Below are 22,611 nucleotides of genomic sequence, written 5' to 3'. Positions count from 1 at the left end.
CATTAATTTGTATTTGTCGTTTTAAAGGCAGCTATGCGTCCCAACCATGAAATCTCATAGGAACCCCAGGTGCGGGCTAGCGCAGACATATGTGTAAACAGTGGCGGTAGATTAACTTCAAAAACATCTTTAACATGGGTTGGAATCTGCACACCAAGGTAAGCAAGAGACACAGTCTTCCAATTATAAGGAAAATTACTTTTGAGAAGGGATAGTACAGACGAGGAGATATTGATTGGGAGGGCATCGGATTTAGATGGATTTAATTTGCAAAAAGAAGCTGCACTAAAATTATCCAAAATATTATGTAATATAGGTAAAGAAGTTAAAGGTTTGGTAACAAATAGGAGGACATCGTTAGCAAAGAGACAACGTTTGTATGCTGACCATTCTGAGTGCGGTAACCAGGAAATTCTGTAGAGTCCCTGATTTTTTGAGCTAGGGGTTCCATAGCAAGAACAAAAATGAGAGGGGAAAGCGGACAACCCTGCCTAGTGCCATTAAAGATGGGGAAAATGTTGGAGAGGAAGCCATTGCTAAAGACCCGAGCAGAGGGGTGTTGGTACAAAGCCTTTATTGAATCCAATATGGCGCCGCCATAACCAAAGAGAGACAGCGTATACTTCATATAGTCCCAATTAAGTCTATCAAAGGCTTTCTCAGCATCTAAAGAAAGCAGAATGAATTGTTCCTGGGACTGAGACAGCAATAGAATTATAGTAAACACTCTGCGGGTATTATCAGAGGCTTGTCGATCCAAGACAAAACCAACTTGGTCGAGGTGTATAAGCTGCGGGAGAAGAGGGGGAAATTCAATTTCTGTAAGCCGGGCAAATATTTTGACATCCGTATGTAATAACGCTATTGGTCTATAGTTCTTAACATCTGAAAGATCTTTACCCGGTTTAGGCATAGTAACTATTTGAGATTCCAAAAGTCCAACGGGGAAATGGCCTAGTATAGTAGCTTCGTTGAAAAGGTTTACTAGAATAGGAGCTAAAACAGCAGAAAAAGAAGTAAAAAAAGGTGTTAATAAAGCCATCTGGGCCTGGAGCTTTGCCCTCAGGGAGAGTTTTAATAACATGCTCAACTTCCTCTAGAGTCCAAAGGGCTAAATCTTCCCTAGACAAAGATGGCAACTTCAAACTAGAAAAAAAAAGAGGGAATAGTATCACTAGTAGGTTGTTGGGTTACAGTGTCAGACGGTAAATCATAGAGAGCAGCATAATATTGTGCAAAAAGGTTGGAAATATGTTGGGGATTAAATGTCTTTTTATGCTGGCCATCAATCAAGCAATGGATTCTATTCCGTGCCCGTAGACACGTAACCTGCGAGCTAACATTCTACCCGCTTTATTACCTGCTGGGTAGAATTTATGCCTCCTTTTAGTAAGGGCTGCCTGCATCCCTAGTGGGATGGCTTTAATCTTGAGATTCCAATGTACCAAGTTGGGATTCTACATCTCTCTGTAAACATAAATATTGTTTCTTTAAACGGACCCCCTGTTGAATGGCTGTACCCCACATCAAAGCTTTTAAAGCACACCAGTGGGTAAAAACAGAAGTGTCCTCAGGAGAATTAGTGTCGGTGTATTGAGAAAGGGAGGCTAAAAGCGCCTGGACTGCTTCAGGGGACTGAAGGAGGTGATCAGATAACCTCCATTGCCGAATTTGGGAACCAGACACGGATAGGTTCCATATCCATAATAAAGGGGCATGATCTGACCAAGTAATGGGTAGAATTTTAAGTGTGAGTAAGCTGGAGGGTCCACTTATCAGCTAGAATAAGGTCTATACGTGAGTATGTATTATGTACACTAGAAAAGAAAGTATAATCTCGGACGTCAGGGTTTTCGGTCCGCCATAGATCATATAGATCAGCAAGCAATTTTTTAAAGGCCGTTGACGAGCCTAGATCCCCAGGGCGTACATCAAATCTGGAAGTACCAGATCTATCAATACAAGGATCAGGGGCAATATTAAAATCTCCACATATCACAAGGGAACCTTTCTGAGCTCTTTGAATCTCAACAAGGATCTCTCGCAAAAAAGAGACCTGCCGGGAATTTGGAGCATATAGGGAAACCAAGGTGACCTGGGTATTGTGACGAGGTCCCACCAGTATGAGATACCTCCCATTTTTGTCAGGAATTTTGATAGAGAGGGTGAAAGGGGAGTAAGCGTGAAATAAAATAGCAACCCCATTTCTTTTAAATGGTCCATTCGTTGTGTAGCAAACAGGATATCTAGAATCTTTTAACACAGGGGGATTAAGGACAGAGAAATGTGTTTAAAGCTAAATGTCGTTTATTAGGGGAGTTTAGCCCTTTTACATTAAGTGAAAAAAGATTAACCATAAATAAAACTTATAGGATAAGGCAGGTAATTCACTAGCCAGAACCCACATAACAAAAATGAACTCCAGAAAAAAAAAAACATATCGATAAAAACAACAACAACAAAAAAAAAAACACACACAAAAAAAAATCAGAACAACAATAAGGGAGGGGAAGAACACCAGGGGAGATAAAAAAACAAACAAGCCCAGTATATCGGGCAGGAGCATTTGCCACAAGGAATTAAATGTGCAAAACTATAAACATTGGAGTAGGCCGGAGGCTGGCCAACCCATACGACCTATATAAAACAATGTCATTCAAAATATGATTCAAGAACCCAATAATAGGAGGACATATACATTGTTTATGTGACTAACTAGTGACTCACAATATAACAAACATCAGAAGCCTTGGAAGACCTCTCTCAGAAACCCTCAGTCCAAAGAGGGGCGGTCGGAGCAAAAAAGGCAAATATCCAGATACTGCACAGTCTTACCTAACCGACGACCACTCAGAGGCAATCGTACTCTTGGACTTGGAGGAGGACGAGAGGACTGGAATGTTCCATTCCTCTAGTAATTTAAGTCCCGCTTCTAAAGAGGACACCACAACAGTCGAGCCATTCCGTCGTATAAAGAGCTTGACCAGGAATCCCCAGCGTTATGAAATCTCGTTAGCACGAAGAGTTGAGGTGAGAGGGTAAAAGGTGCGGCGCTTGACAATGGTGGCTGCCGAGAAATCCGAGAACAATTGTAGGTTTCCAAGGATTTCAGAGTCCGAGTCGGCCCCAGCTGTTTGGAGGATAGCCTCTTTGTCGTGATAAAAGTGGATACAGAGAAGAGTATCTCTAGACCCAGACGGCGGCAAATTACGGGGTTTGGGAAGACTATGAGTAGTTCAGACTCAGTCGAAGATGGGTGGAGTTTCCGAAATAAAGGTAAAGCAAAGTCTTGGAGCTCTGAATTTGACACCGATTCCGGGATTCCCCGAATTTTTATATTATTGCGTCAACTTGTCTCTCAGTGCTATAACCTCCGCCACAGTGGAATCGTGAGCAGTAAGGAGAGAGTTATGAGAGGTCACAAGCTCCTCCATTTTTGTTTCAAGATGATCAGTCCTGTCTCCTAAATCAGTTAACTCTCTTGCAATGCAGATTGCATATCAGCCATGAGATCCACCCGAAAGGATTGGAGCATTTGTTGCATCATCCGAGCTGTCAGAGGGGTATCATCATCCATGGAACCCGGCTGGGTAACTCGGAGAGGCGAACCAACTGAGGGTGACGGAGCAGGAGATGATTTGCGAAGATCGGCTGAACCCGTAGGAGAAGATTCGTTAGCGGCTGCAGATCCATGAGGCTGAAAGCGAATTGGTTGAGTCAAAGAAGAAAACTTCTGCTGTTTCTTAGGAGCCATGGTCAGCCACAACAACCAGTCTGACGTTCAGAGATCAGTAGGACAAAGGTCAAAAAAGCAAATAGCAGCTAAACAGGGTTAATAAAAAAAAAAAGAAAATGTTGCATGGGTAGGCGAGAGGAAGTTATTCACATGGCATTATCTGGGAGCGCACATATAGCAGTGACCAGGTTAGCACAATGGAGGAAGCAGCAGTCACTGAACTTATAGGGCCACCATCCAGGAGCAGCAAAGGGGGGGAAAAAAAACAGATATAGTCCCCAGAACTTTTATATGGTGAAGGCAGGAGGGAATGCAGCCCTGGGAATTTCAGGAGCACTCCTGGGTCCCAGAGAATAGTGAGCCCCACAGCACAGCTGCAGCTCTGCTCACTCCAAGATGGCAACAGCCTGGAGCCCAACAGCAATGAGTATATAATGGGCACTCACCCACCTATTCCTGGAGGAGGCCACCAGACCCAGTTGCAGGATGGGGACTGCGCCAGCTGTGCAGAGCGAAGGCAGGAGGACCGCGAAAGAGGCGGGTCTAGCCGCGGCGGATCACGTGGTGGTCACACGGCCAAATCAAGACCCCAGCTTCAAGTCCTGGAGCAGGCCGCAGTGGGAAGCGGGTATCCGGAGGGTCGGGGACAGCTCTATTTGGTCCCCACGGGCTGCGCTGACTGCCAGAGCTACTCAAACACGGGCAGAGCAAGCCCAGGCACGCCACTCGTCGGAGGGTAAGTCCGGTAGCAGGAGCTCCCAAGGGACACGTCTGCTCCCGGCAGTGTCCAGGCCACACACCCCTATAATACAGTATTTTGTTGATGCGGGATTTGATAACACATTTACGAAGAGATGTCTCATAATCTCCCTAGGGCTCCACAAATGTTTTTGGCAGACTGTGAATCTGCCAGCTGAAAGTCACACCTTCCCTGCAAATACAGTGATCTGGGTTATTTCTCTTCCTGTCCACTGACTGCTTTGTGAGAGCCCAACACCAGCTTCACTTTCCTCTGAGGCGGAAGTATTTGCAAGGAACCCCAGGTACAGTCACAATATGTTTGTTCCGCAGGAATATACCTCTCCATGTATACAGTACAAATGCGAAATCACTAGTTCTCCCGTTCAAAATGGCTACGTTGCATATTTTCAGGTTTTAAAGAATTGAGGATATTTATGAACCGATAAATGAAGCTATAGATGAAATGCAATCCTAAAATAGATCAGCGTACCTCCAGCAGCCATCTTGGTTTAATTAAAGTAGATTTTTGTCTGTAGTAAGTTTTATATTCACTTTGAATGATACAGCGCCAGTATAGGCAGCAGCATTTTACAATTAAACACGATATTAAAACGAGGCTGGGTATTGACATGAGATGACATTGAAATCTTATCAATTTATAGGAAAATATGATATGTGCTACATATATTACATACAGAAGTGTCCTCATATCCTCATACAATATTGCAGAAGTCGCGCCAAACAGCCCTTCTCAACACGCCAGCTCCCATGAGAGCCTGCCGGCGCAGAGCATTTTTATTTTTTCACTTCTCTTTTGCCTGAAAATATATCTTAGTCAAAAACGGACGCAATAAACCGCTTCACAAGACTGCAGTGATTAATGTGATACGCAGCACTTGTCTATATATATGTTTGACTAAGGGTCGTATTCAAATAGCAGCGGGCGAAAACGGACGTTTTTCGACAAAAAACAGGCGAAAACGGCAAAAGGCGAAAAAAAAATTGGAGAAAAGTTTTCTACATCCCAGATCAGGAGAATAAAAAAGCAAAATCCCTATATGTGGCTTCAAATGTGGGGATTTCTTTCAGAAATATTATATTAGTAAGAGGCAGCGCTGCGTGACTTCTCTGCATCACCATTTCCAATGAATAATACATTTCACTGTCTTTCACTTCACATGAATTCTCAACATAAAGGTTCATGAAGGGTTCAGTCTGCCTGACTCGGTGCTTCTGCCTCCAGCACGTACGGCTTTCCCCGCACTGTCTCCAGAGAGGAGAGCGCATAAAGAATCTGGCGTTTGGTTTTGATCTTTTTTTTTTTTAACCACTGTGCAAGTAACAAATGACCTGAAACTGAGAGGTTCTCTTTAATGAGCTTATGCAGAGTGAGGTGCGAAATGGGCGTGACACTGAATAATATGCGCACGCAGAATGGGCGTGGTTTCCCCCCATACGCCGAGTTTCAGCTGCGACCCTGATGCGTTCCTCTCTGCAACTGATGCATATGCCTTTTGACAGGAACATGCCATTGGGGCCTATACATTCGTATTGCACCCATGTTTCAAGCCGTTTCCCTCACGTGTAACAAACACGTTTACTGTTCGGCATCGTTGCGACTGATGAAACCTGTCTAATACAGCTTTAAACACAAGAAAAAAAAATATACATACAGTATATACTGGATTGTAGGCACATCCAAATGATCCGCCTGTGCCGGGCGTATTTACGTCTCTTTCCGGGTCTGCGTGCAGTCACAATTGCGTGAACACATCCTACCAGTACTTGGCTTACGACAGAACGCCCTCAGGGCCTGATTCAGAGCCGGACGCTATTTGCGCTCGCTCGTTCAGAAAAAGGGGCCGGCTATTTAAATTAAGCGCTCGCTCTTTGCGGTCTGTTGACGCCTCTATGTCTGAGCGAGTGAACGAAACATGCGCTCGCTATTTGTAAAGACGCCCCCTGGCCGCTCGCATCGTACGTCATCTCCGCTATTTATTAGATTAATCGAGTACATCGAAAGGCGTCTGAACTGGTCGCAGTGCTTGTGGTAGGATTTTCCCTTGCAGTCCCAGCTACAACCCCAGGGTCCAGTGTCCCCCAGCTTCGATGTTAGAGAAAAGGTACCCAAAACCCCTCTTATACGTGGCCAGTAACGTTTCAGCTGGCCTGTAGAATTGCAGTGTATCCAGCCATCTGCACTAAGGGGGAGGGGGTGTCATCCCATACACTGCCTCTGGGAACAATTTAAAAGAAATTGTATTCATTAAATGATGAAAAAAAAAAATGACTTTAAAAATTTATTCTGTAAGGTTGTGAAAGATAATTTTTACATAGCCTTATTGTTTTTAATTAACATTTTAGAGTACTGTACTTGCCTTAGGAGGGGCAGATTTAGTTAAGTCGCCACAGGGCGCCATTTCCTATGGCGGCTTCCTTTTATACAGCTCCCCCTTTTTCGCTGTATGAAATTAAGTTTATACACCCACATTATTTATTTTGTTGGTTTCGTCTCTGTGTTCCACTTGGAAAGGAGCGATGTTAAGGTGTGTATCCACTAGCAGACTGTGCAGGTGCGTATCCACTAGCAGAACGTGAAGGTGCGTATCCACTAGCAGACTGTGCAAGTGCGTATCCACTAGCAGAACGTGAAGGTGCGTATCCACTAGCAGACTGTGAAGGTGCGCATCCACTAGCAGAACGTGAAGGTGCGTATCCACTAGCAGACTGTGAAGGTGCGCATCCACTAGCAGAACATGAAGGTGCGTATCCACTAGCAGAACGTGAAGGTGCGTATCCACTAGCAGAACGTGAAGGCGCGTATCCACTAGCAGACTGTGAAGGTGCGCATCCACTAGCAGACTGTGAAGGTGCGCATCCACTAGCAGAACGTGAAGGTGCGCATCCACTAGCAGAACGTGAAGGTGCGCATCCACTAGCAGAACGTGAAGGTGCGTATCCACTAGCAGACTGTGCAAGTGCGTATCCACTAGCAGAACGTGAAGGTGCGTATCCACTAGCAGACTGTGAAGGTGCGCATCCACTAGCAGAACGTGAAGGTGCGTATCCACTAGCAGAACGTGAAGGCGCGTATCCACTAGCAGACTGTGAAGGTGCGCATCCACTAGCAGACTGTGAAGGTGCGCATCCACTAGCAGAACGTGAAGGTGCGCATCCACTAGCAGACTGTGCAGGTGCGTATCCACTAGCAGAACGTGAAGGTGCATATCCACTAGCAGACTGTGCAAGTGCGTATCCACTAGCAGAATGTGAAGGTGCGTATCCACTAGCAGACTGTGAAGGTGCGCATCCACTAGCAGAACGTGAAGGTGCGTATCCACTAGCAGACTGTGAAGGTGCGCATCCACTAGCAGAACATGAAGGTGCGTATCCACTAGCAGAACGTGAAGGTGCGCATCCACTAGCAGAACGTGAAGGTGCGTATCCACTAGCAGACTGTGCAAGTGCGTATCCACTAGCAGAACGTGAAGGTGCGTATCCACTAGCAGACTGTGAAGGTGCGCATCCACTAGCAGAACGTGAAGGTGCGTATCCACTAGCAGAACGTGAAGGCGCGTATCCACTAGCAGACTGTGAAGGTGCGCATCCACTAGCAGACTGTGAAGGTGCGCATCCACTAGCAGAACGTGAAGGTGCGCATCCACTAGCAGAACGTGAAGGTGCGCATCCACTAGCAGAACGTGAAGGTGCGCATCCACTAGCAGAACGTGAAGGTGCGCATCCACTAGCAGAACGTGAAGGCGCGTATCCACTAGCAGACTGAAACTACTGCACGATTACGACATTGTAATGGTGCAGTCATTTCACAGCCTGTGCTATGCTTACACTGAACGATCAGTCAGCCAGTGCAGGCTCATCAATCATCCCCTAACATGGGCAATCTGTCGTTATCGTCAGGTTGTACAGCATGTTCGGCCGATGATTGATGTCGGAAACGACCAGTGGGAGCGCGCATCGCTGGTCTTCTCCGACATTAATGTGCATGATTTGTGCCCGATTTACCGAGCTATTGCACGATTACGATGTCGTAATCGTGCAATCGCTCAGTAATGTCACGTAGTGGATACGTGGCATTAGCCGAGGCAGCTTGTGACCACAGGGCATGTCCTAATTCGTATTACGCTCGACAGTAAATGTACCGAACACTCACCAGTTCATTTTTTTTTAAACCTTTTGGTATAAATATTACTTGTTGTGTTGAGGTTCAAATTTTTACAACAGATTCCTGTGCAATTTTTGAGCACAATTGTCTCTTTTTTTTTAAAATAAAACTGTTATTTAAAATGTATAGCAATTACCGCCTATTGCTACTGCTTGTCATGTTAAGCTGAGAAATAAAAATAATTGCTGCGCCTATCCTGTCAAGTTAGATTTTTTATTAGTCCTCGCGGGATTGTAACGTCCACGCGCCCGCTCCTTTCACGGTTCTATTTTTTTCCTTCTGTCCTGGTGGGGTCAGTGACTTCAAAGTATATTTCACTTGCGTGACGTTTGTAAAATCATAAATTAAAGCCTTAATTTGGAAATCTGATTTTTTTTTTTTTTTTTTCTCCACCCTGCTCTTTAATCTGCTCCTAATTTATTCAAAGCATTCATATTGCTGATGCGTTATTCATATTCTTTTATGTGTGAAATATAGCACCTTTAAGTGCTTCGCAATGATGATTTTTGTGTTTTTTTTTCTTTTGCCATAGTCCTTTTTTTTAATTGGTTTTAAAAACATAATGTTTAACGGTATGTGACATCATTCACAACCGTTTCCGGGTTTTACATGTCCTTGATCCTCAGCTGCAAGTACGTATGGATGTGTAATAGTTAATCATGCCACTCAAATGCAAGAAATGGTAAAAAATTTAGAAATAATTCACGCCAGGGAGTCCAACGTAAAATAAATGTGAGTTTTTGGGTCTTTTCCTAGTAGGTTCTCTCTTTCATTGAATTATAGGGAAGGTTAACTTTTATAAACGTGTAATTTGCTTCTATTTAATACCTTTTGTTCTATGAAACTACCCTGGGACACTTTCCATTTCCCGTTCCGCCCTCTTCAACAGGTAGTAGCCGTGAAATGTGTGCAAGAGATTGGCATTACTGTTACAGAAACGTTGCAACATTAATGGCTAAATTGCTCCTGAAATGAATAGCCAGTATTGGCTGGCATTGAACTAACGAAACTGTATTCTACAATATTACTGACCTGGGTATCCAACCTTCCAGCCGGCCCAAGGGGGTTACCATACTGTCCTCCCGCAAAGTGCCACTACTGTCCTCACTCCTTCCGAGTTGGGGATTAATGTTCATTTTATGGAACATCACCCAAAACAGAGTTCTATGGATTGGATGGAGTTGGCTTTTAGACCCAATAAGGGATCCCTTATGCTCATGGCAGGAAGGTGTGTGCCATTCTATTGCTGCTTCCGTACGATCGATCTCGCACAATGAGGCCAATTTGGAACATTTTCATGTACGTTCACTTTATTTCATTTGTTAATTAATATCTAGGGCTTTATTTGCGAAGCCTCAGCTGGTGTAAGCCTCTGCATCCTGGCGGGTTGCGAGTGAAAATTTAACACGGCACTCGCAGTCAGTGTAAAGCTCGCCGGGCATTGCACTGACTGCGGGTGACGTTTTAAAGTTTCACCTGCATCTCGCCGGGAAGCGGCGGCTTACAAAAGCTAATGCTTCGTAAATAAGGCCACAAATCTTCAGACAAATTACATGGACACTTATGTATCACTTTTACACCTAGGGCTCTGTGCAGTTCATACACAAAACAAATCTAGCAAAGTTTTGTAAGTTAGAGGAAAGTATTTGTGGTGATTAGGGGAGATAGGCAGGGGTGAGACAACTCAAGTTTCCTGGGCAGATGTATTATCCTGATACAATACCATACAGGGAAAGACCTAGGAGTAAGACCTGTTTATTTCAATACAATAGAATTTTTTTTCCTGGTGTAGTATTTTTAATTTATTTATTTTTACCAAGGAATGTGGACGACATGAGTTACAATTCTGCATTGGAGGCTGGGAACAGCTTGTATCATTCTCCTGTAATGAGATTCATGTTCCCTGTGGGTAGGATGCAGATTATTTCAGTGCCGTGCTTCCCAGTGCAGTACTGTTACCATGCCAATTAAGATACAGGTAACGTGCATTGTCATTATGCTGTGTACACACAACCCATCTCCTGTAACACAACAGTGTTCTCCCCAGGCTGTGCACCACCCGGCACTTTGGGAGGCTGCAAGTGGGGACAGTATCTGGGAGCTGTATAAAAAGGACCAGATCCTACAAACTTTGCAGCTTTTTCATAATCAGACGACCTCTAATAAGAAGAGGAAAATGAATATATAAAATGTTATTTCAAGTTTAAATCATAATGTCAGGGTTTAAAACATTTTTTTATATCGAAGGCCCCCACCCGGCTACTTCTTGATGCCACCCAGCTGGAAAAAAATTCTGGGGAAAGCACGGCACAGCATGAACGCATGATAAATCGCTGGTTAAAATGAGAGCGGATGTACATTTGAAATCAAAAATGGCTCTCGTATTTGTAAAAAAAATGTATTCTGGTGTTAAAATGTATTTTTCATGCATGAATAAAGTAAAATGGAAAATGTTTTAGCCCAGCCTTTCTTTTAAGTATGTCATCCTTCATGTAATACGCTTTTTCAGCCTACAGGTGGCACTCTCACCGGTCTATGTAGAGCTTTAAGTTGGTGTAATGAAAAACAAAGGTCTAGTAATCTTATGTATAAAGATACTAAATTTTGTATTATTATTTTACAGGCATTTAGACCATCACAAGCTGTGGGAATCAAATGAGTTTGCGGTGTCCTGTTTTAGGATCATTATGTACTCCATACAGGTAGGCGACTTAACACCTGTCCAGTATCTTATACATCAAAAAAGTCACTTATAGGGCTCCGTCCACCGAGGTGCAAAGAGGGCGAACGGCCCAATCTCACCCCGGACTCTCACATTTTTGTTCGCAGCCCTAATAAAAATGTGCGAGTCCGGAGGTACGTCAGTGTGGCATACAGCCGCACCTACTAGAGAGTGCGAGTAATTTGCAGCTAATTGGATTGATACGGGGTGCTCAGGTTGTAATTTTGTCGCAGTTGATTTGGTATAAAGTCGCACATTAAACACAAGGCTACATTGCACGACTCACTCATATACGTCTTCAGTCGTTTGCCTTTTTACACATTTGGGCATCTGAGTCGCACCCAGCAGGTGCACCAGTGCCAGTTTCCAGGGTACCCAGGCATTGGACTTCTTTTTGCATTAGTGATAAAGTAAAATCACAAAACTTTGTGGAGAGACACATAGCAATTCGCAATGTCCATGGCACTTCCAACAGTACCTACTTCGCCAGCTATGAGGCTAGGTGCAGTTGGATACATCGGTTTGTCTCTTGTATATGGGATCGGTATACATTTATGAAGCCGGCGGACAGAATCCCGACCGCCGGCTTCTAGACTACATAATCTCGGTGAGGGTTAAATGACAGGCATCTAAATCTAGACCCGTGGGGGGGGAGGAGTGTTTAGGGGGGAGAGTTAGGTTTAGGGCTCCCGGGGGGGACTTAGGGTTAGGCACCCACCCGGGAGGTTAGGGTTAGGCTAGGGGGAGGGAGGGTTAGGGTTTGGCACCCCAGGGGACTTAGGTTTAGGCGGCGGGGAAGGGGGGGTTAGGTTTAGGCACTTGGGGGGGAGGTTAGGGTTAGGCACCCTAAAGGAGGGTTAGGGGGTAAAATTAGGTTAAAACTGGGGACGATCAGGATTTCCTCCTCTGCCGGGATGCCGCTGCCGGGATTTGAACCGCCTGGCCATGCGGCATACCATGGAATCAACCTTTTAATCCTCTTCCGTACAGGAAGTAAATGCTGTATCTTCTCCCAATGTTTGCTGGACAGTAATCTCATAACCACGCGTTTCTCCATTAGTATAGGAATGGAGTGAAATACAGTTGCGCAGACTCCTATGGTGTCATACAGATAATCAGAGGCAGCTGGTTAGGTACCTGGTAAATGCAATTATACTTCTGTTACAGTAATATAATGTTTTACCGTGTTTTTAGGCGCAGTACTCGCATCACGTGATTCAGCAGATCCTTGGCCACCTGGATTTCCGTAAGAAGGACTCTCCCCGCATACGGGCTGGAATCGTGCAGGTTCTTTTGGAAGCCGTAGCCATTGCCGCCAAAGGGTCTATTGGTAAAGATTTCTGTCATTTAAAAAAACTGCAAAAAGATTATATACACCCTCAAAAATTGTTTCCCAAACTTTAAAAAAAAAAACAACAAGAACTGTGTTCAAACCAAGGGGGTCATTCAGACCCACTCGCGAGTGGCAGTACGCTCGCAAGTGGGTCGATGTTCCCCACTGTGCATGCGCACGATGGAGGGAGCTCCGTCGTGCGCATGCGCGAGACCCGGCGAGCGAAGGACTTTCCATCGCTCCGGGTCTCGCACCAAAGGGGGCGTGCTGTCGATGTTGATTGACAGCACGCCCCCTTTGGTGGGCGTGCCGGGGGCGTGCCTGCCAGACCGAGGCGTTCCTATGGGAACGCCTACCGTCTGAAGCCGGCCCCACTGACATCACTAGTGATGTCAGTGGGAGTGATTTTGGCTCTGATAGAGCCAAAATCACTCCAGGGCTTGCGGTTGAGAAACCCGACCACAGGGTTTCACTTGCAAGTCCGATGGTCAAAACCATCGTGACCATCTTGTTGGACGCTCGTATATGCTGTGGGTGGTGACCCACAGCTATACGAGCGTCCAGGAGGACGCTGAATTTTAATGGAGGTGAGCCCTGATTCAGAGCGAGCGCTCTGGTCAGAGCGTCCGGCTCTGAATCAGAGCCCAAATTCAGAGTGTGGTGAAGTTAATATAATTATCCAACATTTCAATTACCTTGGGTTCTCTATTCCATTTCTCCAATCTGAAGAGTCCTTTGTAGCTAAGCCCCTGCTCCACTGTATGGTAACACCCCCCGCAGGGCCGGCACATTTTAGGGTAGACTCCCTCCTTAACATTCCAAAAATCCAACTGTAACTCCCCTCTCCCCTTCCCCAATGATTGTTTGTGTGGTGCTGAATCCTGTCTCAGCTGGGATGGCTGTCCTTTAAGACAGAGAGAGCCGCAGGGGGAAGTAGGATCTTTGAATGGTTTTAATTTACTTTATTTTTATTTTAGTTAACATCCTGTTTGAAAAACATATATTGGCGTTCAAGGGCTTAAAGAGGAATTCTGGGGTTTTTTTGGGGGGGGCTTTTGATGCAATATCCCACTTTGCTCAGTAAGAGTGCATTTAGGGCCTGATTCAGAGCCGAACGCTATTTGCGCTCGCTCGTTCAGAAAAAGGGGCCGGCTATTTAAATTGAGCGCTCACTCTTTGCGGTCTGTTGACTCCTCTATGTCTGAGCGAGCGAACAAAACATGCACTCGCTATTTTGTAAAGACGCCCCCTGGCCGCTCGCATCCTATGTTATCTCCGCTATTTATTTGATTAATCGAGTACATCGAAAGGCGTCTGAACTGCTCGCAGTGCTTGTGGTAGGTTTTTCCTACCGCAATCATGCGAACAGTTCAGGCTAAGAGACAACCAAGTGACGTGGCCGATGACGCTGCTTTGTTAATTATGCACACCCTTAAAACGCCCGTTTTGACCGTTTTGGCACGCCGGCGTTCGGATCTCCACTCCCCCGTTTTCAAGCACCTTCCCCTGTTACCACCCACAAACGCCTCCTCCTGTCACTCAAATTAGCAGGCACTCGCTATTTGGCGAGCGCTCGATTTCCAATCGCACTGACTGGTTGGTACACGTGCATTACGACCCATACGCATGCGCAGTTGTGCGAACATCGCTCGGAGCGAACGAGCGGCGTCTTACGAGCGGCTCTGAATGAGGCCCTTAATTCGATACGGTTCCTAACTGGGCATTGACCACATGAAGTTTATATAGCATCAATGCTTGTTTTACCAGTGCCCATCATTACAAAAGTGAACACTTAGTGACTATAATATGGTATAAGTGCTACACAAAACAACTGGTGTGAATTAGCTGAGCATTGGTGTTTGTTGTTTTGGCAATTAAAAGGGAGAATGTTACATTCTCTGCTTTCTTTGGCTGCATTATACCTTGAATCAGTATCTTAAAACTAAGCTTTGAGATTGATTGCTCGTGAGCCTCTACCAGCTGCATTATACAGTATGTATGGCGGGATTGTGATTAAATCCAGAGGAGGCGATTTAGTTGCTCACCATGGCCACAAAGTGCCTCCATAATGGTCGGGCAAAAGCACTTTGTGAGATGTCTGGCGGAACATCATAAATATTCAGTTTTCCTCCACCCATAGGATTAGAGTTCTTGTTGCTGCCCCTTAACACAGCAATCCAGTAAAAGCTGTGCACATACATGTGCTAATGCATGACCAGATGGTTTTCACCTATTCATATTATTATCAGTTGTTAGAATAAATATTGATTGATTTTAAGCCCATTATACAGACAATAATTACATACAAGTAGACATTTTTCAAGATTCCACACATTTAAAAAAAAAAAAAGAAAGAAAAAAAAAAAAAATCCTTCTCCCGATTGAAATTCCAGATTACATGGATCTGTTACAGGTTTCCCCGGCAAAACGGCAGCATTCATGGGACTGTTGATAAATGAATATCTAAACACTCATTAGTCAGGAAGGAATTATGGGCCTGATTCAGAGCCGGACGCTATTTGCGCTCGCTCGTTCAGAAAAAAGGGGTGGCTATTCAAATGAACCGTTCGCTCTTTGCGGTCTGTTCACGCCTCTAGGTCTGAACAAGCGAACAAAACATGCGGTCGTTTTTTGGATAACTACGCCCCCTGGCCGCTCGCATCCTACGTCATGTCCGCTATTTATTAGATTAATCGAGTACATCGACCAGCGTGTGAACTGCTCGCTATTCTTGTGGTTGGTTTTTCCTACCACAATCTTGCGAGCAGTTCTGACTATAAAATAACCCAGTGACGTGGTCAATGACGCTGCTGTATTAATTATGCACACCCATAAAACGCCCGTTTTGACCTTTAAGCACGCCTGCGTTCTGATCTCCACTCCCCGTTTTCAAGCACCTTCCCCTGTTACCACCCACATACGCCTCCTCCTGTCACTCAAAATAGCAGGCATTCGCTATTTAGCGAACAAACGATTTTCGGCCACACTGACTGGTACGCGCATGCGTATTACGATCCGTACGCATGCGCAGTTGTGCAAACATCGCTCGGAACGAACGAGCGGCCGCTTACGAGCGTCTCTGAATCAGGCCCTATATCCAAAGGAATTATATTCCAAACATTGGATCTTCAGTGAGTGTCTGTATATTCATTTATCAACATTTCCACGAGTTTCCGCTATTTTGGACTATCTGTGATATTATTAGTGCCATACCCCTCCACGTCCCTAACTGTGTGGAGTTAGTATATACTCCCCATGCTTACGTGGCTTTCCTTTGGGTTCTCCGGTTTCCTCCCACAGTCCAAAAATATACTGATGGGTTAATTGGCTCCCAGCAAAAACAATTAACCCTAGTGTGTATGTGTGCACATGTGGTAAGGAAAAATAGATTGTAAGCTTCACTGGGACAGCGACTGATGTGAAAGGCCAAATATTCTCTCTGTAAGATGGTGCGGACGATGTGCACACTATATAAATAACCTGGTGATAAAATAAATAATAAAAATATGCAAGGTTTGTTTTAAATTATTTGTGTCCCTATACATGTTAAATGCAAGTTCCTATACGGTATACATAGAGAACCATTTTTCTTTTTAGAACTGTTCTTTCATCATACATTGTTCCTTCCAAAATGTTAGATTTAGTGAAAGTAAAGAAGTACAAGACATGTTTTATTACTTCTTTTTTCCCAGCTGTAAGGTGCAACAGACTATGCTGGCACTAATCAAGTAAATGTTAGTAAATGCATTCAAAGATTTACTGCTGTTACCCAAATATGCTTCAACATGTGCGCTGGGATAGGGACTCCAATATGTTAGTGCACGTGTGCCTTTACCAAACACTGCCTTTTGAACAAATGTATTTTATGAGCAGCAGACGAGACTGGCCAATGACCGACAAAGTGGTTAGAGGGCTCTGTCCTAAAGCTTAAAATCTATAGGAAATTAGGAATTTCATACAAGAGGAAAATTGCTACATGTATTGCACATTGGTAGAGCCACATTGCAGGGGTTCCTGGTGGGCTGTATAATCCAGTCGCACAGCAATGTTGGCCTGGGGTCAGGGACATGTGTGAGTGTAGATAAAGTGTGGACTGTGTAGAGGGGATGTAACTGGGTAGGATAGCCCATGGAGGTTACGTGGGTGGTTCTGGAATGTGATGACCTGCCTGAAGAGGTGAGATTTCAAGGAAAGGGCAATTCCAGCATTAAGCTGTACTTTTTGATTCACTCGAGTGCTACAGATGTGTCCACATACATCTATCTATCCTCCGTGCGCTACAAGTCGAGCCACACAACGAGGGAGCTCCATGTGACTTGGTAGCTCCAAGCGTCTTTTCGTGCGACTTTTTACATTCAAATGCGTCTTTATTCGCACAGCTTGCTTGTGCTATCTATTTGCAATAGCGAGTAGATAGCACAAGCAGCTTCTGCTGATTAAAATGATATGCAGCATGCCTATATTCTCTGTGCGTGTCTGCATGCTAAATACTACGTTAGTGTTACAGCCGCTGACACTGTAACGTAGCATTTCGCATGCAGATACTGTACACCCGCACTCGCTCATAGAACACAGGCATGCTGCATGTCATTTTAATCAGCAGAAGCTGCTTGTGCTATCTATTCACATCAATGTGCAAATAAGACGCATTTGAAGATAAACAGTTGCAAAAAAGTCGCTCTGCGCTACCGAGTCACGGCATGGCGCGATTAGAAGGGCTGTTTAACGCGCAATGAGGCTAGATGTATGAGAACCCATCTGTATTTTTATGTACAGCAAACTATGCTTTACATCTGCCTTCATTTCTCTGTGATGTCACTATTTTGTGTATTTATACAGGCTTTATTCTCATGAATGCAGGTTCAACCTACAAAACAGCTGAGTACACTGTGTGTGGTAGATTAATTCGAGCAGCAGTCCCACACAGATTTATTTATTTAAAAAGCAAGTTAATTACTTTTCATGCATGCGTTTTTCTGTGTTTTCCTTCTACAAATTGTTCTATCCTTTTCAAAATTTCTCCGGTTGGCAAACAAAAATGGCTGATAGTGTTTATTTGTTACACAGACACTCAGGTGCGCATAGAGGGGGGTAACTACTTACCTGGACCAGCTAGAGGGGTCCTGTGGGGGCCCGAGCCAGCAATTGCCCCCACTGCTCTGCAGAGAGGAGGTTATGGGTGGGAGCGATCTCACTGATCGCCACCCCTCCCCTGGAAGCAGCCCCCTGTCCTGAGCGAGCACCGCTCATAATACTTTTTTTTTTGTCCATGGGAAGATGGCCAATATCAATGTTCTTCTTCTAGCTTACAACAGTGATTTGTATAGAAAAAAAACCCACACCTAATGTTTCTACTTCAGGGTCCATAGGGTATCCACAGGATACCTTGGGGTATAGGTGTGACGTCAGTCGCAGGGCACCAAAGAGTTAAGCTTTCAGCCTCCCAGGATGCACTAGGTCCCTCTCCTATACCCCGCCCCCGGGCCAAGGCACCTCAGTTTAGTTTGGTGCCCGGCCGGCGTCGGGTGCACCTGTCGGAGTGGGGGCTAGAAGAGCCCCTGAAGCTTTCTTCAGTGCAGCTGTGGCTGCACATCTGGATGTACAGCATGGACAGTCAGTCCTGACGTCCATGCTGTCTTCCCTACACCCCCGCCGGTACCAGAACGCCGGTACCGATCCGGGGATGCTGGTGAGCATCTGGGGTCACAGCTAGCGGTGACCCCAGATGTTCCGGACCATGGCCGGATCCAAGGAGGACAAAGGTAAGCAGCGGGGTCCCGCGGTGGGTCCCCGCTGGTCACATGGTTCTAAGTCCCCAGGCAGGGGGCTCCCTGGGGACTGGCTGCAGCGTGGAGCCAGGTACTGAACCTGCGCTTTCCACTACCCCCTGGGACAGCGGACCGCAGCAGAGCGGTAGCGCTGCGGCGTCCCAGGGGTTAAATGCATGCCAGGGGAGCGCGCCTTCCCTGTCTCACAGCCGGCGCCTCCCCCGCTGCACACAGCCCTCTCTGCACTGTGCTGACTGGCCCTGTGTCAGCGCTCCTCCCCCAGGCCAGCTTCTCTCTGCTCCTCGGCGGCCATCTTCTCTGCAACGCATGGTGAACGCTGCTGGAAGTCTGGAAGGAAGCATCGTGGTCTGGGTCCCCCCGCATACCTCTCCTCCGCTGTGGCTCAGGTCTGTGTATGCAGCGCTGTGTCCTACCAGGCCCTGTGTCTGTGTAGTTGAGTGATCAGCGCTGTTAGTGCAGGAATTGTTATTTCTCTGCATTGTATGTGACTGTGCTAGCGCTACCTGTAACTTTTCTTCTCTAAACTGTCAGCTTTATTACTGTCCCTGTTCTTTCTGCTAAAGCCCTTGCGGTGCGGTGCTGCAGGGTGGTCTCTCGCCTATTTAATACTTAATTGGTGAGAGAGGTCACATACGTGGTGCCATCTTCCCCTCCGGCTACAGTGTACCACGTGCAAAGTACCGTTAGCGGAGGGGGAGGGTAGCGCGGAGGGCCTTTGCCGGCAGTGTTTGTCCATGGCGCGGCCTATTACGGTTACAGCACCGGTACAGGAGCCGCCCTGGGCTTGTTTCGCTCAGGCGTTAACAGCTTTAGTGGGCCAGTTAGCTCCGCAGCCCGCGTTTACTCCGATGGGTTTGTCCCAGCAGTCTGTGGTGTCGTCACCCATGCAGGGGTACCCACGACAATTGGTGGTACCCGACAGTCTCCCTATTTCCCCGCTCCCGGGTTCTCAGGAGCCAGCGTGGGTTAACTCCCTGACGAGTTCTGTACAGCACTTATCGGATGTGTTGCAAGGGGAGTCTGTGATGCGGCCTCATAAAAGGCCGGTGGCGTCTCTGTCCGCTCCTTATGAGGATGACGAAGGGACGTCTGATGATGGGGAGTTTCTGGATCCTTACGATCAGGAACCTCTCCATACTAAGGACGCTGATGCTAAGTCCAAAGTATATATTCCTGGACTTATTCGGGCGGTCCGCACAGCCTTGGTGATTGAGGACGAAGTTCCCCCAGCGGCTAAATCTAAGTATGCCTTTTTCAAAGATGTGAAGGGCGATGCCACAGTCTTTCCTCTTTCGGGTCAGTTGGGGGACCATTTAGAGGAGGCGTGGAAACAACCTGGCAAAAGATACCAGCCGCAGAGACGCCTGGCGGTGGCTTATCCGTTCGCGGATAATTATTTTGCTAAGTGGGAATCCCCTCCACAGGTGGATTCTCACGTGACCCGTCTTATCCGTAGTGCCACATTGCCGATGCCATCCATGTCCTCCCTTAAGGATGCTACGGACCGCAAGGTAGAAATCTGCCTGAAGTCCGCTTATTCCCTTGCAGGGGGGGCAGCACGGCCGGCTATGGCCATTTGCTGGGTTGCCAGAGCGATGGAGCGCTGGGCGGATTCATTAGAGTCTTCTTTTGAATCCGACTGTCCGGCCGAACAGGCGGAGTTGATTGGCAATCTCCGTGATTCGGCCACCTACATCAACGAGGCGGCTCTAGACATTAGTACTCTGGTGTCTAGAATTTCTTCAGCAGCGGTAGCTGCTCGTCGCACCTTGTGGCTGCGATCCTGGAAGGCGGACGCAGATTCCAAGAAAGGTCTGGAAGCGTTGCCGTTTACCGGACAAGTTCTCTTTGGTCCGGATCTGGATAAGATTATGGCCACGCTGGCGGCAGCCAAATCTGCTTGTCTTCCGTCGGCCGCTGCTCCTTCTGGTTCTGGACCATCGTCCTTTCGGTCATCTAGGGCCCAGGGCAGGCCCAAACCACAGTCGTTTCCTCGACAGGCTGGCCCTAAGAAATCGGTCAAGCCCCGGAAACAGGCATGGAGTACCAGACGTCCGGCCCCCAAGCCAGATGACAAGCCTGCGGCCTGACGGTCCGAGTCTCCCCTTGGGGGATCCCAGGGTGGGAGGCCGCCTGCTGCAGTTCTCCCGGTGTTGGTCGTTCACTACGACAGACACTTGGGTTCTGGAGGTGGTCTCCCACGGGTACGCCCTCTCCTTCCGGCACAGACCCCCGGCTCGATTCTTCACCACGGGTCTACCATCAGACCGGAACAAGGCTACGGAGCTGCGGAAGGTATTGCACACTATGCTCCAGGCTGGAGTTATAGTGTCTGTTCCATTCTCCCAGAGGGGCCAGGGTTTCTGTTCAAATCTATTTTTGGTACAGAAACCCAATGGGTCATATCGTCCGATTCTCAACCTCAAAGCACTCAACAAGTCTTTGCGGGTCCCGAAGTTTCGGATGGAGACCCTACGGTCCATCATTCTGGCGCTGGAACCTGGGGACTACATGGTGTCATTGGACATACAGGACGCTTACCTGCATGTCCCTATTCTTTTGCGCCATCAAGAGTTCCTTCGGTTTGCAATCCGCAGCGACCACTTCCAGTTTCGGGCGTTACCTTTTGGCCTGGCAACAGCACCACGTGTTTTCACCAAGGTGATGGCGGTCATGGCGGCTTCTCTGCGGCTGCAGGGAGTCCGCATGTTGCCGTACTTGGACGACCTGTTATTGGTGGCAGGATCTCCAGAGCTCCTGTTACACCACTTGGACCTGACCATTGCACTGCTGCAACGGCACGGCTGGCTAATCAACTGGCAGAAGTCCACTCTAATCCCGTCTCGGAGGATTCTGCATCTTGGAGCCTTATTGGACTCGAGGACAAGATCTCTGCTTTACAGTCAAGGGTGCGCAGTTGTCTGCACAGCCGCCGGGTGTCCTTACACTCGGCGATGAGGTTACTGGGCTCCATGGTGTCGGTGTTCGACATGGTGGAATACGCCCAGTTTCACTCCAGACCTCTGCAGCACCTGTCCAAGTGGAACGGGCTGCCTCAGTCTCTGAAGTTCCAGACGATTGTGCTCACCCCGGAGGTTCGCCTGTCCCTTGCGTGGTGGTTAAAGACGACCCACCTCAACAAGGGACGTCCGTTCTGGGTTCCAAATTGGGTCCTGTTGACAACGGACGCCAGTCTTCGGGGCTGGGGAGCAGTTTTGGGTCCACACTTGTTCCAGGGCAGGTGGGCGCCGACAGAAGCGGAGCTTCCAATAAATATCTTGGAACTCCGTGCGGTCTTCAATGCTCTCCTGCAGGCACAGCGGTTTCTCCAGGGTCACCCGGTGCAGGTCCAGTCGGACAACGCTACCACCGTGGCCTACATAAACAGGCAAGGAGGAACTCGCAGTCGGGCGGCTCTCGTAGAGGTCTCTCGGATCCCGGTTTGGGCGGAGCGCAATCTTCCGGCCATATCAGCGGTCTTCATCCCGGGAGTGCTAAATTGGGAGGCGGACTTTCTAAGTCGCCAGGACGTTCATCCAGGGGAATGGTCCCTGCACCCGGACGTTTTTCAACTACTGGTGGACAGGTGGGGTCTTCCAGAAATCGACCTCATGGCGTCCCGGCACAACAACAAGTTGCCGGTGTACGGGTCTCGCACAAGAGACGAAGGGGCATCTCTGGTGGATGCTCTGTCCGTCCGGTGGACGTTCAGGTTCGCATACCTGTTCCCTCCGGTCTCCCTTCTTCCACGGGTAATCCGGAAATTCTAACAGGAAGGAGGGACGCTCCTGTTGATAGCTCCCGCGTGGCCCAGACGGCACTGGTTCTCAGACCTTCAGGGTCTGTCCGTGGACAGTCCTCTGCGGTTGCCGCTACGACCGGACCTTCTGTCTCAGGGTCCTTGTCTTCACCCGGACCTGACTCGGCTGTCTTTGACGGCGTGGCTGTTGAGACGGCCATGCTGAGGTCCCGGGGGTTTTCCAGCTCTGTGGTGCGTACCATGTTCGAGCTCGGAAACCGTCTTCCGCGAGGATATACCATCGCGTGTGGCATACGTTCTTCCAGTGGTGTCGACCGAGAGGTTATGCACCGCGGGAGTTTCGTCTG

General features: G+C 47.3%; 1 protein-coding gene across 1 annotated transcript in view; it reads left to right on the top strand.

Annotated features, from left to right (window-relative positions):
- EFR3A (EFR3 homolog A) overlaps positions 1 to 22,611 on the top strand; it is a 198,254-nt gene that overhangs the window by 79,918 nt on the left and 95,725 nt on the right. Inside the window, exons 9-10 of the mRNA XM_088449716.1 lie at positions 11,284 to 11,362; positions 12,577 to 12,712. Coding sequence (XP_088305842.1) covers positions 11,284 to 11,362; positions 12,577 to 12,712 — 215 coding nt within the window. The remainder of the gene's footprint in view (positions 1 to 11,283; positions 11,363 to 12,576; positions 12,713 to 22,611) is intronic.

The sequence above is a fragment of the Taudactylus pleione genome, unplaced genomic scaffold (genome assembly GCF_031769625.1).
Source record: "Taudactylus pleione unplaced genomic scaffold, aTauple2 ptg000493l, whole genome shotgun sequence".
Classification (NCBI taxonomy): Eukaryota; Metazoa; Chordata; class Amphibia; order Anura; family Myobatrachidae; genus Taudactylus; species Taudactylus pleione.
Note: the sequence above shows the minus strand (reverse complement) of the source record. Positions and strands in the feature narration are given on the sequence as shown.